This window comes from Giraffa tippelskirchi, chromosome 13 (assembly GCF_054371585.1).
Source record: "Giraffa tippelskirchi isolate mGirTip1 chromosome 13, T2T-mGirTip1v1.2.pri, whole genome shotgun sequence".
NCBI lineage: Eukaryota > Metazoa > Chordata > Mammalia > Artiodactyla > Giraffidae > Giraffa > Giraffa tippelskirchi.
The window spans coordinates 100,717,882-100,731,982 of record NC_137287.1 but is presented as its reverse complement, the minus strand read 5'-3'; the positions used below and the strand labels follow the sequence as shown (position 1 = coordinate 100,731,982).

At 46.1% G+C, this 14,101-nt stretch overlaps 2 protein-coding genes across 3 annotated transcripts in view; both read left to right on the top strand.

The window, feature by feature from the left end:
- The window catches only part of RBM38 (RNA binding motif protein 38), a 124,326-nt gene extending 117,289 nt beyond the window's left edge, over positions 1–7,037 (top strand). The window contains exons 4-6 of one of the 2 annotated variants that reach the window (XR_014073756.1): positions 1,376–1,460; positions 2,516–2,621; positions 6,275–7,037. Coding sequence is in view for 1 of the 2 variants with exons in the window: in XM_081559333.1 (XP_081415459.1) it covers positions 1,376–1,436 (61 nt within the window). In the remaining variant the exon portion in view is untranslated. The remainder of the gene's footprint in view (positions 1–1,375; positions 1,461–2,515; positions 2,622–6,274) is intronic. The other variant, XM_081559333.1, reaches the window with a different exon arrangement.
- Positions 1–14,101, top strand: part of PCK1 (phosphoenolpyruvate carboxykinase 1) — a 42,763-nt gene that overhangs the window by 1,700 nt on the left and 26,962 nt on the right. Inside the window, exon 2 of the mRNA XM_081559329.1 lies at positions 1,376–1,460. The gene's annotated coding sequence lies outside the window, so the exon portion shown is untranslated. The remainder of the gene's footprint in view (positions 1–1,375; positions 1,461–14,101) is intronic.

Sequence of the window (14,101 nt, the reverse complement as noted above, 5' to 3'; positions counted from 1 at the left end):
GTATGGTTTACACTGTTCCAGGAAATTTCATTCCGTGTTGTTTTTACTTTCCAAAATCTTAAAATTTAGTGGAATTGTCTTAGTTTCTGATTGTGAATAAATATACGTGGATGGGCTTCCCAGGTGGCTCTAATTGTAAAGAACTGCCTGCCAGTGCAGAAGCGATAAGAGACATGGGTTGGATCCCCCCATGGCTGATTCATGTCAATGTATGGCAAAAACCACTACAATATTGTAATGTAATTAGCCCCCAACTAAAATAAATAAATTTATTTAAAAAAAAAAAGAGACATGGGTTGGATCCCTGAGTCTGGAGGAGGGCCTGGCACCCCACTCCAGTATTCTTGCCTGGAAAATCCCATGGACAGAGGAGCCTAGTGGGTTACAGTCCATGGGATCACAAAACAGTCGGACAAGACCGAGTGACTTAGCACGCTCCCACACTAGAAAACAAACAAAATGCACACTGGAAAACAAACAAAAACTAAAGAAAGAAGACAGCAGTCTTGAGGATGGGGTTTGGGGGGGCCTCCAGAACCTCAGGGGAGCAATGGCCTTTGAGCACATCTTCCAACAAACTGGTGATGGGTTTTCCTCCTGTCCACAGCCAGAGAACTATATCCATCAACGTGCCTTTTATGTGTCTGCCCATTCATTCTCCAACCCTCTTCTCATTTTATTTCACATTATGTGTATAGTACATACTCATTTTGGGGGGTTGTTTTTTGATAGTACAAAGGATAAAATTAATTTGCTTTTGCAAGAAACTCCTTTGAAACTAACACAGCATTGTAAATCAACTATACTCCAATAAAATTAAGAAAAAAACCCTCACATACCAGCTGTAATAGGTTTGTTGGTTAAAACCTTGGATGGCTAGTTTTAACACTGTGTCTGGGTTTCTATGACAATTTATATGCTTTATGAGGAGAAGATAAATATTTGAAGGTTACTGGGAAAAGAGTGTGTTTCAATAACTTTTTTTAAATCGTTGAAATGAGGTTTTCTGCTTGAATAATCACAACCTCTTTAGTGCCTTCTTGGATAATTTTGTGTTATTGCTCATCCAGCTACAATGTTTTGCCAGTATTTATATCACAAATTTGTGTTTAGAAATTTCAAATACTGATTAAAAGCACATTTTTTAAAGGAAAGGAGAGATGTAGAAAGGGGAAACAGACTTGGAGGGAAAAGTAGGGGCTTTTAAGGGGTGGAGGGCAAGCAGGGTAGAGCCTCCTTGAAGAGGAGAGAAGGGTGACATGGTTGAAGTACTCGAAGGAGATAAAGCAAAGGAGACAGACTGTGGTTTTCCAAACTGGTTCTCACGTAGAAAGTTCCAGCAAAGATTGCAAAGCATTTCCTTTACTCTTTTCAGACATCTTTGGGACTCACTGGAAGACCTCCTGCTGAAGGACGTGTCACTTTGGAGCCTCTGAGGGGCCTTCGTTCAGAAGACAGAGGTAGGAGGGACACCCCAGAAGCTTGTCTTCCTTCCAGGATGTCCAGGCAGCCCCACTGACCAGGGCATGGGGAGGAGCCCTCATGTGTGGATCACGATGAAGTGAACCTGTCCCATGCCATGCAGGGCTGGTGAGGCTGCTCCCCAGGCAGTGCTGGGGCTGGGTTCCAAAGGTGGGCAGTATTTGGAGCCCACCTGTTGGCCAGCCTCAATCCTAAGACAGTGGACATGGCTGGCAGCCTCTGGAAAGATCCAAAATGTGGAAGCTTGATTTTGGCAGGGCTTGCTTCTTCAAGGAGGCAGGTGACTGTCATGTCCATTCCGGGTTCTCTGTGGAATCTGAACTGACCCTTCCCTTCCTGCTTCCTGAGCCCCCCTGCCATCTTGAATGATATAATATGAGGGGAGGCGGAGTGTGTGTTGCGGGGTGGCCATCTCCCGAAGGAGATACTGGACTTCTGCTAATAGGCTCTTGGAGCACAGGAGACTTGCAAAATGAGATGTGACCCTATTTCACCCATAGTGTGTGGGGCAGTTTCCACCAGTTAAACTCTTGATCCTTGTTTATCAGGAGTTAGAGATAGAGAAGGAGGCAGGCCAGTTGCATTTAGTTGAGAATGAAAAGAGCAATTAACTCCTGGGCCCACAACTGTCAAGTCTAAACATCTCAGATTCGCTTTAGTTGCCTCCTTGGTGGGCTTCCCAGGTAGCTCAGATGGTAAAGAATCTGCCTGCAATGCAGGAGACCCAGGTTCGATCCTTGGGTCAGGAAGATTCCCTGGGTCGAGAAGATTCCCTGGAGAAGGGAATGGCTACCCCCTCCAGTATTCTTGCCTGGAGAATTCCACGGATGGAGGAGCCTTATGGGCTACAGTCCATGGGGTCGCAAAGAGTTAGACATGACTGAGCGACTAACACTTTCACTTACCCCCATACCTCTTCCCAGATGTTTTCTTCTGCAGTTCCTTATCCCTGCTCCATCCAGACCCATCTCCTAATTATTGCAAGTGGCCATAAAGGGTGTAAGCTGAGCTGTGTGTCTGTTCTAACATCCAGGGATTTGCATCTGGCTGGGCTTTGCCAGCATCGGTGTCCTCGATGGCACTGATGGGTGTGATGTAGCCCTGCTGAGACCCGGGAGGTCCTGCCTGCTCTTCCTAAGGCAAGTGCTGTTTCATCTCCTAAACATGCCGGGGGTTGGGATGAACCAGACTCGGGTCCTTCCAGTGTCCACGTATAGTTGTAGGTCATTTGCCTCCTCCAGAAGAAAAAGATGCTCACCATGCCTCTTGCGCAGGATGTCAGGGGACTTCTGTCTGGTTGACAGCTGCTTGCTGGACAGGTTCTTGGGAGACACTCAGGGGCCTGTAGCCTCTGGCCTTTTAGCATCGAGGGCAGTATTGTTCCTCAGCCCGGCCACATTATCAGCTTTTGATCAGCCAGTGTGGCTCAGAGCAAAAAAGGGTCCTGCCAAGTGTATGGCGCTTACATAGAACAAGGGCAGGAAGCTAGGTTGGTGCTTGGTCCAAGTGTCCGAGCATTTTCAACTTAGCTCTCTTGGCCACAGTCTTTAGCTCCAGAGTCTGTTTTTGACCCAGGAGGCATGGATGTGTGGGACAGACACGATATATATTATTAATACTATCTGGAAATGTAATAGATTTCCAGAGATATATGTGGTAAATGTAAAAATATTTTGAAACAGCAAAAAATACTAAATGAATGTCTTGCAGGACAGCATTAAATGAGGTAGGCCAGCAACCTACCTACGTCTTTTGAGATTATTCTCAGTCTGCTCACTGCTTCCAAGGTGATGTCATGAGTCTTACCTCTTAATGAGTCCCCACCCCGCTAACTTGAGTGCAAAATCTTTACAAGCCACGTGATAAACATTGAAGTATTTGAGCTTTCCAAGTGAAAAAGGAGTTTGATGATGCAGTGCTGCCTCAAGGTTGGAACTGCCAGAAAATCTGCGACAAGGGGTTGTTGTCAGTAGTTGTGTATACAGTGTACCTGGGATAGAGGGGACCCTCCACAGCTCTTTGTGGAATCGCTGGATGTTGGCGCCTGTGACGCTTCACCATTCATTTTTCTGGCTTCTCTAGCATCCATGAAGGGTGAGTGTGATTTTTATATCCTGAGTCTCACATAAATAAACGTCAGGGTGGTTTTCTACTATCGCCCTGCAGGGATAATCACCTGAACAATGGAAAGACATCTCTGAAACCCTTCATTTTAAGAAGCCTTCCTAGAACTTTTTATGTTTTCAACAATTGTTCACTCATGCAGTAGGTGTTGATAATGAACTCAGATAGCTCCATTGTGAGGAGATGGGGGCACTAAGAGGATCTTTCAAAAGCAGATCTGATGCCCAAAATTTCCAAACTCAACACTGATGGGCCATTTGCCTGAATGGATGGTGGGCCTGCTCTAAGGTAAAGAGAATTTTACACACAATAGGTTAGGAGGTAGCCCTGGTGCTAAGATCCTCAATTGTGGGTGTTACTATAATCAACTCAATTCTAAGGAAAAGGAGAGTGAAAGTTAACTTTTACTTTGTTAAATATTAGAATTGGAGAGCAGATACCAAGGTTTTCTTCTGCATGGTTGGTTGTTTCTGTGTTTATTTACTTCTGTTGCACCGAAGCCTGACTAGCAACTGGTAGTAAATTATTTTTTAATTTACTTTTACAAGGACTAGATTGGCTCCTCTGCATGTCATAAAGATAATTCGTCCCCAAAGAGTACCTAAACAGCCTCGCTCTTTGCCTGAGATATGATTGCTGTCATTCTGGCTTCAACCAATGGGCTGCCAAGGAGTGTCCAGTTTCGAACATGCCAGTTAACCTGTTTGGCAAACATTGTTGTTGTTATACGGGTCTTTATACTTTGACCTTTGGTATGAACGCAGAGCAAATGTACTTTTATATAATGAGCCATTCAGCATTGCTGGTGGACTTGGCCTCGGAGGAAGAGTTTGGGGACAGAGAAGGTGAAGAAGAGAATTCTTAAAATTGTATGGGATGTTTGTGAGAAGGGAAGAGGCAGGGTACAAGCATGGGAGTGAAGTGAAAGTCGTCCAGTCGTATCCAACTCTTTTTGATCCCATGGACTATACAGTCCATGGAATTCTCCAGGCCAGAATACTGGAATGGGTAGCCGTTCCATTCTCCAGGGGATCTTCCCAACCCAGGGATCAAATCCAGGTCTCCCACTTTGGAGGTGGATTCTTTACCAGCTGAACCACCAGGGAAGCCCAATTTGACTGTTAAGCGAAAGTGCAGGAGGAGTTCTGGAATTGCCCAGAACTTTATCATTGTGACCTCTACTTTGTCCTGCTTCTACATGAAGAAACACTGGGGAAATAAGTAGATAAATAAATAATTAATGCTTGATTACATTGTCTGATTAAATGGAGTCTGATAACAAGCATCTTTTGGGGTAAAAATCTGGAAACTGCAGCCCACGATTGGTAGTTAACTTGCAGGCTAGTCTGCTGAAGAGGCCAATGGGAAGGATTCTTTTTTTCTGTACATCATTTTTAAAAATAGTACATAAAACTAATGTAAAAGAAAAGGTGGTTTACTTTTTTGTTGTTAGAAAAAAATTCTGGAGGAGCAAAAGCCTGAAATAAATGCTGAGGGTTTATGGACTGTTCCATTTGTCTCTACATCCCAAGCAAGTGTCTCACTGCTATTCAACATCCAGAGGAAGCATAAAGTAGCAGTAAAAGTGGTACCCTGCTTCCCTGCTGTGTGGCCTTCAACTGTTTACTCACCCTCTCTGAGCTTCTATTTTTTCATCTCTAACTTGAGCCTAAAAATAGTGCCTTCTTAATTTTATTATTATGGGGAACAAATAAATAATCCATCTCAAGTGCTGAAAAATAACACAGAGCTGGGGATAGAGTAAATAAAAAATAAATGTCAGGTGTTAATATTTTTCACTGATTTGTGCAACGATTATTATTTATAATAAAATGAGTTGATGTCGTTGGAATTCTGCAAGTCTTTTAAGCTTCACTTTTTAGATTTCTTTTGCTAGTTCTAAAATTAAATCTGCCTTAAAAACAAAATGACATCCCTGAATCTTTTGGCACAGAACAGATAAAGAGGTATTATTTTACATCTTTATATTTCTCCAGTAGGTTCAGCATTAAAAAAAGGTCTAAATTCAGCAACATGGTTGCTATTGTTCAGTTGGTAAGTCGTGTCCGACTCTTTGCGACCCCACGAAGTGCAGCGCACTAGACGTCCCTGTCCTTCACTATCTCGCTGATATTCTCCCTGGTAATCCTACTCTAAAACCTAAGATGAGTGAGGACCAGCATTGCCCAGTCCTGAGGAGAGCTTGGGATGTCCCGGTTTTCGCAGGAGCTACTCCGTTCTTGCTCTTGTCAAGGTCAATGGTAACCACACTGATGGGTCCCTGCTCAGTTCCCAGTGCTCTGACCACCCCTCCAAACCTCCCCTGCTCCCACCCAGCCCAGGCGACTAGAATCTCACCTCTGCTCAGAACACCACCCTGCCCCATGCAGAGCCCCCAGATGCCATGAGAGTTGGTGTCTCCCATCCACCCCCAGATGTCAAGTGACCACCTCTCTCCCACCTGTTCCTGCCACACAGCCCCTTATTGTCCCTCACACCCTAAGCAGGGTGTCCCTCAGGGACTTTTTGCTTTGAAAGATGGCAGAATGTGCCACCCCAAAGACCTTGCTTTGGCATAAGGATTATTTTGAGCTAAAGGCATTTGGAAAAGATCAAATGCAAGCAGGACCCCCTAACCACCCTTCCTTTTCTTTCTTCCTAAAAACAGGAGATGAAACCCCTACATGGATGCTGCTTTCCTGATACTAGGAGGAGAGAAACAGTCTTGTCACAGAGATGGGGCGTGGAGGCAGAAAGAAATCCGAACAAGCAGACTTGTTCAAATACTTCCTATCTTCCTTTAGTCTCCCCATGCATTATTACTTTTCCATAGTTGCCTGTCTTTGCTCAATTTGGTGGACAAACACCCAGACCTGGTCCCTTCACTGGGTCTTTGTTCCCTTGGGGGTACCCAAGTCCATGCAACAATCTGTGTTACTCCTGTTAACCTGTCTTGGGTGAGTGCTCAGTTGCTAAGTCGTGTCTGACTCTTTGCGACCCTATGGACTGTAGCCCACCAGGATCCTCTATCCATGGGATTCTCTAAGCAAGAGTACTGGGGTGGGTTGCAATTTTCTTCTCCAGAGGATCTTCCTGACCCAGGGATTGAATCTGCATCTCCCGCATTGGCAGATGGTTTCTTTACCACTGAACCACCTGGGAAGCCCGTTAATCTGTCTTAGATCATTTAATTCTCAGGCGCAGCTGGAGATCCTTTGAGGACAAAGGAAAAGTTTTGCCTCTCCTAAAATTTGATCTCGGTTCTTCTGATCCTTCTCTGACCTCCCTGTTTAAAACCGAACCCCCCGTCTGTTGTCAGCTTCATGTTCCCCAGCATTCCAGAGTGGCTGGCATCTCCTCTAAAACCTGAAGGCTCATGGTGTGCTCACAACAAATATCACTAAAATGCATGCTCCCCGAGGGCCAAGGTCCCTCCTGTGTTTTGTTTTTTTTTTTCAATCTGCTGTTTGTTTCTTCCCGGTACTGGGTCAGGCCTGCCACGTGCAAGGCACTCAACAAATGTCTGTTGAATGAATGGACCTGAATGAATAGTTGTGCAATCCTTTTATGCAATATTTTTACCTGGTTGCAAGAGTCAAGAGTTCAGAATAAATGTGTAGTGGGTTCCATTTACCTTTTAAGGTTAGCTGTCTATAACCTTGTAACATAACATGTGTCTAGTACTTCTTGAACTTCTCAATCTGAAGGGTTTAGAAAGGCTACCTGCCATAAACCAGGAACAGGAAACAGAATCCCCAGCTGGAAGCTGAGAAGCTTTTCATGGTTTATGTCTTCTTCCCAAAGTCCTTCTGTGTTTTCATCAAGACGTGTCCAAAATATATATTCTACATAATTAAAATTCAGAATCATGACTCTGTAAAGGGGAAGGGATCATTTTCCTTTGGAGCAAGGGCTGCGTTGTGGGTGACAGGGACTCAGAGTCTCTGTGTATAGGGCTTGCCTCCTGAGATGCAGAGCCAATGGGCTTCTCTTTAGTTTAGGGGTCCTCAGGGTTACACTTCAGCCAAATATTTGTGAATGGATAGATGGAAGGAAGGACGGGAGGAAAGAAGGAAGGAAAGAAGGGGCTTGGAAAGCAAACTAGAAGCCCAGATGAGCCAGTGGGAGGCTGGCAGATCAACCAGGTCTCCCAGAGGCTGCTTGTGGCAGGCCAGGAGCACCTCCAGCAGCCACCCAAGGGGAGATCCATTGTCTAAAGCAGCTGGACTCTTATATCTCTGGAGAGCAGGACTGTCCTAACATGGCTAATCACCTTGACAAGTTGCCTGGGGGTAGAAGAGTTTCCCAGCCAACACCCTAGGTGAGATAAGGAAACTGCTCACAATAGACTTGGGGAATTCACCTCGACTGCGTTTGCCTTTCCTTGTCTGATGTTGAAGGAGGAGGGCCTGCAGGGAAAAGAGTAGAGAGAATAGGGAGAGGGAGGACCAGACAATACTGTGGACACTTGAGCAGCATGGGAATTGGGGCACTGACCCTCCACAGAGTCAAAAACCCTCATATAACTTGCAGTTCTCCCCACCCATCAGGGGTCCCCTACATTCACATCCAGGGATCCAACCACCACAAACCTTGCCATATTTACTACTGAAAACATCCATTGTTAGGGGACCTATCGCACAGTTCCAGCCAGTGTTGTCCAGGGGGTCAACTGTGCTGTGAAATGGCTGAGGTATTGCCTAGAAGCGAAAGTGTTAGACACTCAGTTGTGTCTGACTCTTTGTGACCCCATGGACTGTAGCCCACCAGGCTCCTCTATCCATGGAATTCTCCAGGCAAGAATACTGGAGTGGGTAGCCATTTCCTTCTCAGGGGATCTTCCCAACCCCAGGATTGAACCTGGGTCTTCTGAATTACAGGCAGGTTCTTTTCCATCTGAGCCACCAGGGAAGGCTGAGGTTATCGTCTAAGCTGAGGTTATCTTATTAAGCTGCAGGTTGTGCGTCTCTCCTTCCAGCTGTCAGTGAGCTCTGCTGCACACACAGAGTCCTCAGTTTGGGGGTGATGTGTGTGTATATGGGATGTTTATGTACGTGTAGGAAGGCCTGGCTTCCATGTCTTCAGGTGTGCAGTGCAGGGTGGTATGGGTTGGGGGAACAGTCCACACATAAAATTAACCCAGAACTGATGTTTGGACACAGAGGCCACCATAAGAGTGTTGGTTTTGTTTTTAAACCTTCTGCTTTGAAAATCATTCTAGATTGACAGGTTGGTTGGTTTAGTCACTAAGTCATGTCCGACTCTTGTGACTCCATGGACTATATAGCCTGCCGGTCTCTTCTGTCCATGGGATTCTCCAGGCAAGAATACTGGAGTGGGTTGCCATTTCCTGCACCAGGGGATCTTTCTGACCCAGAAATCAAACCCAGGTCTCCTGCATCGCAGGCAGATTCTTTACCAGTTGAGCTATGAGGGATTGACAGGAAGTTGCCAAAAAAGAGTGTACGGCGATGGAGGGAAGGGGAAGGGCACATACACTTCGCCAAGTCCTCTGTGGTGGTTACATCTTATGTACCTGCAGAGCAATAGCAAAACCAGGAAACAGACATGGGTACAGTCCACAGAGTTTACCCAAATTCTCGGTTTTACATGTACTCCTCTATGTGTGTGTACGTGTAGTTCTTTCAAACACGCAGATTTGTGCAGGCACCACCACCATCAAGATGCCAAGAACCATCACCCCCGGGATCCCTTGAACGACCTCCTCCATGGCCACACCTTCTCCTCTCCCATCCCGTCCCTGTAACCATAAGGATTTATGCTATGCTATGCTATGCTAAGTCGCTTCAGTCGTGTCCGACTCTGTGAGACCCCACAGAGTGGGTTGCCATTTCCTTCTCCAGAAAAGGATTTAAGCCCCTTGCAAATTGACAGAAATCTTGGGAAGGATGTTGTATTTTTCCATACGACTTGCATGAGAGTGTGTCTGAGTGTGCAGCAGAACTCACACCCTCCCAAGTCACACCTGTCTTATCTTGACATTGAGGGCCATGTTGGCCTTTGCAACACAGCCCTGGAACTACGCTGATGTGACAGAATGACTCTGACTTCAGTGCTAAATAGCTCACACTCCAAAGTTCTCTCACCTACAAAGTCCACATGTGGACAGCCTCTGACGAGGGGGCGGGGATAGTGTCTGGGAGCTAAGCCTTGTGAGCTGAGTCCCAGAGTGCCAGGGTGTCCATGGAGATGGGAAGAGAGTCTCATGGAGGTGGAAGTATTGGGGACTGTTTTACCAGATTCATTTCCTCCACACTCTTGGAAACCTATGTCGGGTGCCCTGTGATAGCAGTTGTTTCCATGAAGCACCCCAGAGTGCTGACATTATGGATAAAGGACTGTTGTTGTTGTTGTTCAGTTACTCAGTCATGTCCGACTCTTTGCAACCCCATGGACTACAGCACGCTGGGCTTCCCTGTCCTTCACTCTCTCCCAGAGTTTGCTCAAACTCATGTCCATTGAGTTGATGATGCCATCCAACCATCTCACCCTCTGTTGCCCCCTTCTCCTGCCCTCAATCTTTCCCAGCATTAGGATCTTTTCCAATAAATCAGCTCTTTGTATCAGGTGGCCAAAGTATTGGAGCTTTAGCTTCAGTCCTTCTGATGAATACTCTGGGTTGATTTCCTTTAGGATTGACTGGTTCGATCTCCTTGTTTTCCAAGGATAAAGGATATGTTTTAAAATCTAGGACAAAGCAGCAAAGCCATGGCCTCTAGGGACCAGGCCCATGGGTGACTCTGGCTGCCAGAAGCAGGGGGATGTCCTCTCCCAAGGGGTCCGGTGCTCCCAGCACCACTCAGCCACAGACACAGAGAGGCAATGCCTCGAGCCTTATTTTTCTAGACAAGTCAGGGCCTGAGCGTCTAAGTAAATTCCTCTGAGTTTCAAACAGTGGCAACTAATTGAAAGAAGCTTTAAGTCCTCTTGTCAATCAAACAAAGGGATGCAGGAGCCAGATTGGCCCCAAGCCAAATGGGATATTTCCCATCACTTCCCATTACTTAGTCATAGAAGGAGGGGACTGGATGGTTGGCACCATGGATCATTCCAAGAGTACTTGTAAGTGCTTTATGAACTTATGAAGTCATTGTTTTTGTCAAATGAAAGCTCTGGAGTCATAATAATTAAACTTTGTATAGTGCTATCAGGTTCACCACATCACTGCTGGTACAGGTGTCCTCCATTTCCTCCTGGTGGAATGGGGACAGGGATGGCTGGTCTGAGGTCAAAGGGCTGGGAGTCCAGCCGCAGCCTGAACACCTGAACCGCAGATGTGCATGACATCAGGGTGGGCATCAGGACTCCAGGGCTCCTGCCAGAGCTCCTAGCCACATGACAATTGCTCCCAGGGGGCTAATCAGAGACAGGGTGACCTTTGCCAACTCAGGAGGGAAAGCTGGTGATGTTGGACCTATTGTGTTCAAAGTGAGGGTTATTGCTGATGTTTGAGGGGCTTTCGTGTGGATTCAGACTGCCTTTACTTTAGACTGTGTTCAGAACCTAAATCCAGTCTTGCCCAAGTTTTTCTCACCACCATCAAACCCCTCTTACCATCTTCCCCAAAGCATGCGTGTGCACACATGCACACACACATGCACACTAGCACACATGCATGTACACAGATATATGCACACACATGCAACATGCGCACACAAGTACACACATGCGCATGCGCGCACACACGCACTTGTGTCCTGCAGATTTTCTCACTTGCCTGTCTCTTCACTAGTCCAACTCTGAAGCATTCCCTCAGGACTCCTTCACATCTGCCTTCTTCTGTGTCTGCCTGGGCCACACAACCCCGTCTAAGCCCCTACCCCCTCGTTCCCTGCTCTCCGAGCTCCTGGGAGGTGGTGAAGTGCAGAACCACCTCCTACAGGAGCACAGATGGTCCCAGGTCAGAAGTCAAACTCTTATTTGGGTTCCAGAGAAAGCCACTGGGGCATCTTTGCCCCAGGGAGTGATGCCACCCAAGTTATTTTACAAAGTTCTCTCCTTTCCTTATCTCTGGTCTCATGTCTCTTTGTACCCTTGGGTGCTTAGATTCATGCTTTCCACCACGCAGTGGTAACCATGATCTTTGCTGATGGGAATGCCTGCCATATCTCCACGGACTGTAGGAGAGAGATGACACAGGTGTCATTCTGTCGAGGGCGATGGATGAGGTGACTGGGTGGCAAGGAGGCAAGCTGCTGCCGTCATCTTAACTTCTTAAGGAGCGGAAATCATTTTCCTACAGCCATAAAGGTCATAAACATGACCCAGCTCATCTCTATCTCCCTCCCATGAAAGACATATCTGTTATTACAGACAAAACATTTTTCTCATCAGGTTACCGTTCATGGAGATGCTCACCGGGACCCATTTAGTCTTTATTGTTTTAAATGGCCTGGGCTGGAACATGAGGAAATTAGTCTTCAGTTTGTTGACCTTGAAAGCTTGATCTAGAAGGAGGTGGAGATGTCCACCCTGTCCAGCAGCTGCCAGCAGCCTCCTGGCTGTCCCACCGCCTCCCTCTCTGCCCCACTGTTTCTTCACCACAGCCTCCCTGGCCTCAGCTTTCCTCATAAATGCCAAATGCAGGCCCATTTGGCGGGGGCGGGAAAGGGTCTCCTCCCTCTGATGTAAACATGGCAACTCCTTCTCAACAAAAGTGTGCTTTCCCTGGTATGGCTTAGCCATGATCTGGAATACTCCCCTCCCCATCACACGATTTCTATCACCATCCCGTGTGTTAGTCTCGCTTTCATCTGAATTCTTGCTCATATGTTTGCCTGTTCATTGTTTGTTTCCCCTTAGAACATGGCTCCAGGAAGGCAGAGCTCCCTTGATCCCCTCTGTCCCTCAGAGGTGTAAATGGCACCTGACATTCATCTGCTGAGTGAACCTGAAGAGTCCAAATGTCGACGTCCTTTAAAAAAAAAACTTTATAAATATCAGCTACTTAAAAAAAATGGAATTATAGTTGATATAATGCACTTGTAAGTCTTGAGTTCCTTCGGTGGACAGAGCAAGGCACTGCTGATGGTCTTTTTAAAAAATATTTTAATTAACTTATTTGGCTGTGCCGAGTCTTAGTTATGGCATACAGAAGCTTTAGTTACAGCATGTGGGATCTAGTTCTCTGGCCAGAGATTGAACAGGGGTCCCTTGCTTTGGGACTTCAGAGCCTTAGCCACTGAACCACCAGACATGTCCCAACTGCTGATGGTCTTGACCTTCCTTGACAACAGCAGACATAAGCATTTGTGACTCCTGAAACTCAGTCTTCTCATCAACCTGTGCAAGCATTTAGCTCTTGCAATCAGGCCCTCCAAGTCAAGGAACATTCCAGAGAAAGAATGCACTGGGCTCTGTAGTGGATGTGTACTGACAGCCTGCATCTTGCTGTTTGCTTTAGCACCATATGTTCACTTTCTTCCTGAGACTTTCATCTGGCTTCTTTCCAGTAGCCTGTCAGGAAGTTATAGACTAAGCACCCTTCAACAGTTAGCCCAGACTTTAGTTGTGTTTTGAAAGATGAATTTAGAGGTAATTTTCCAATTACCAGTGGTCATCACATAAACTGAGACAAAAGACCGCTGAGTCTTTGCCTTGGTACAAATGGGCCTTCACTCCGGCAGGAACTGGTTGTGGTGTCTTAGTGATGAATGCAGGGAATCAGCAGCTTAAAAACCAATTAGCTTTCTGCTTCTTTTGCTAATGAGGGGACAGTACTGGGCAGAGCTTGGATGCTTGAGAGTGGAGTTCAAATAGGGCCAGCCGTGGAAGTTAACCTAGCAGAACTGATGAAAGGGACACATTTCAAGGACGTCTGTGTTCTTAGCAGTATCAGAATGCTCATCTTCCTCTGATGGAACGCTTCTGAGCCTGAATCATCAGTGCAAATGTTCAGGATGTAATAGCTATTGACACTTATTCTAGATAATAATGCCTAAAGATATCACTGGGGCATTTTTCATGGGAGCTTGACTGTAAGTGGAAGTTTTTCAGCACTGTTGCTATCTGCAAAAATGTCAAACTTATACACGCTAATATTCATAAGGTGGCATTAGTATTTGTTCCTACAGTTGTTTGTGTGGCATTGTGCTTCATTATAATGAGTGCATTGTGTCATGGGTTGATGTCACAAGGGTGACTGATGGCACAGAGTGAGGGGTGATCACCTTGAGACTGTTGCTTGGGCTCAGGGTCTGATTTGCTGCCATGAAGGTCTAGGAACTTAATTTTGTCAGGAAGGCACTGATGTATCAGTTGGTGCCAATTTCTTAATTTACAGCAAAACACTCCCTTTCTAGAAATATAGGCCCCAACTCTACCATCTAGGGTTTCTCATTTCTTGAAGCTACTGTGATTAGAACTGTGGCTGGTGGAGTGACAGACCAGGAGAGAGTCCTAGCTCCACTAGTTATCTCCAGCAAGCTACAACTTTTCTGAGACTCAGTTTCTGCCTTTGTAAGACAGCCATCTG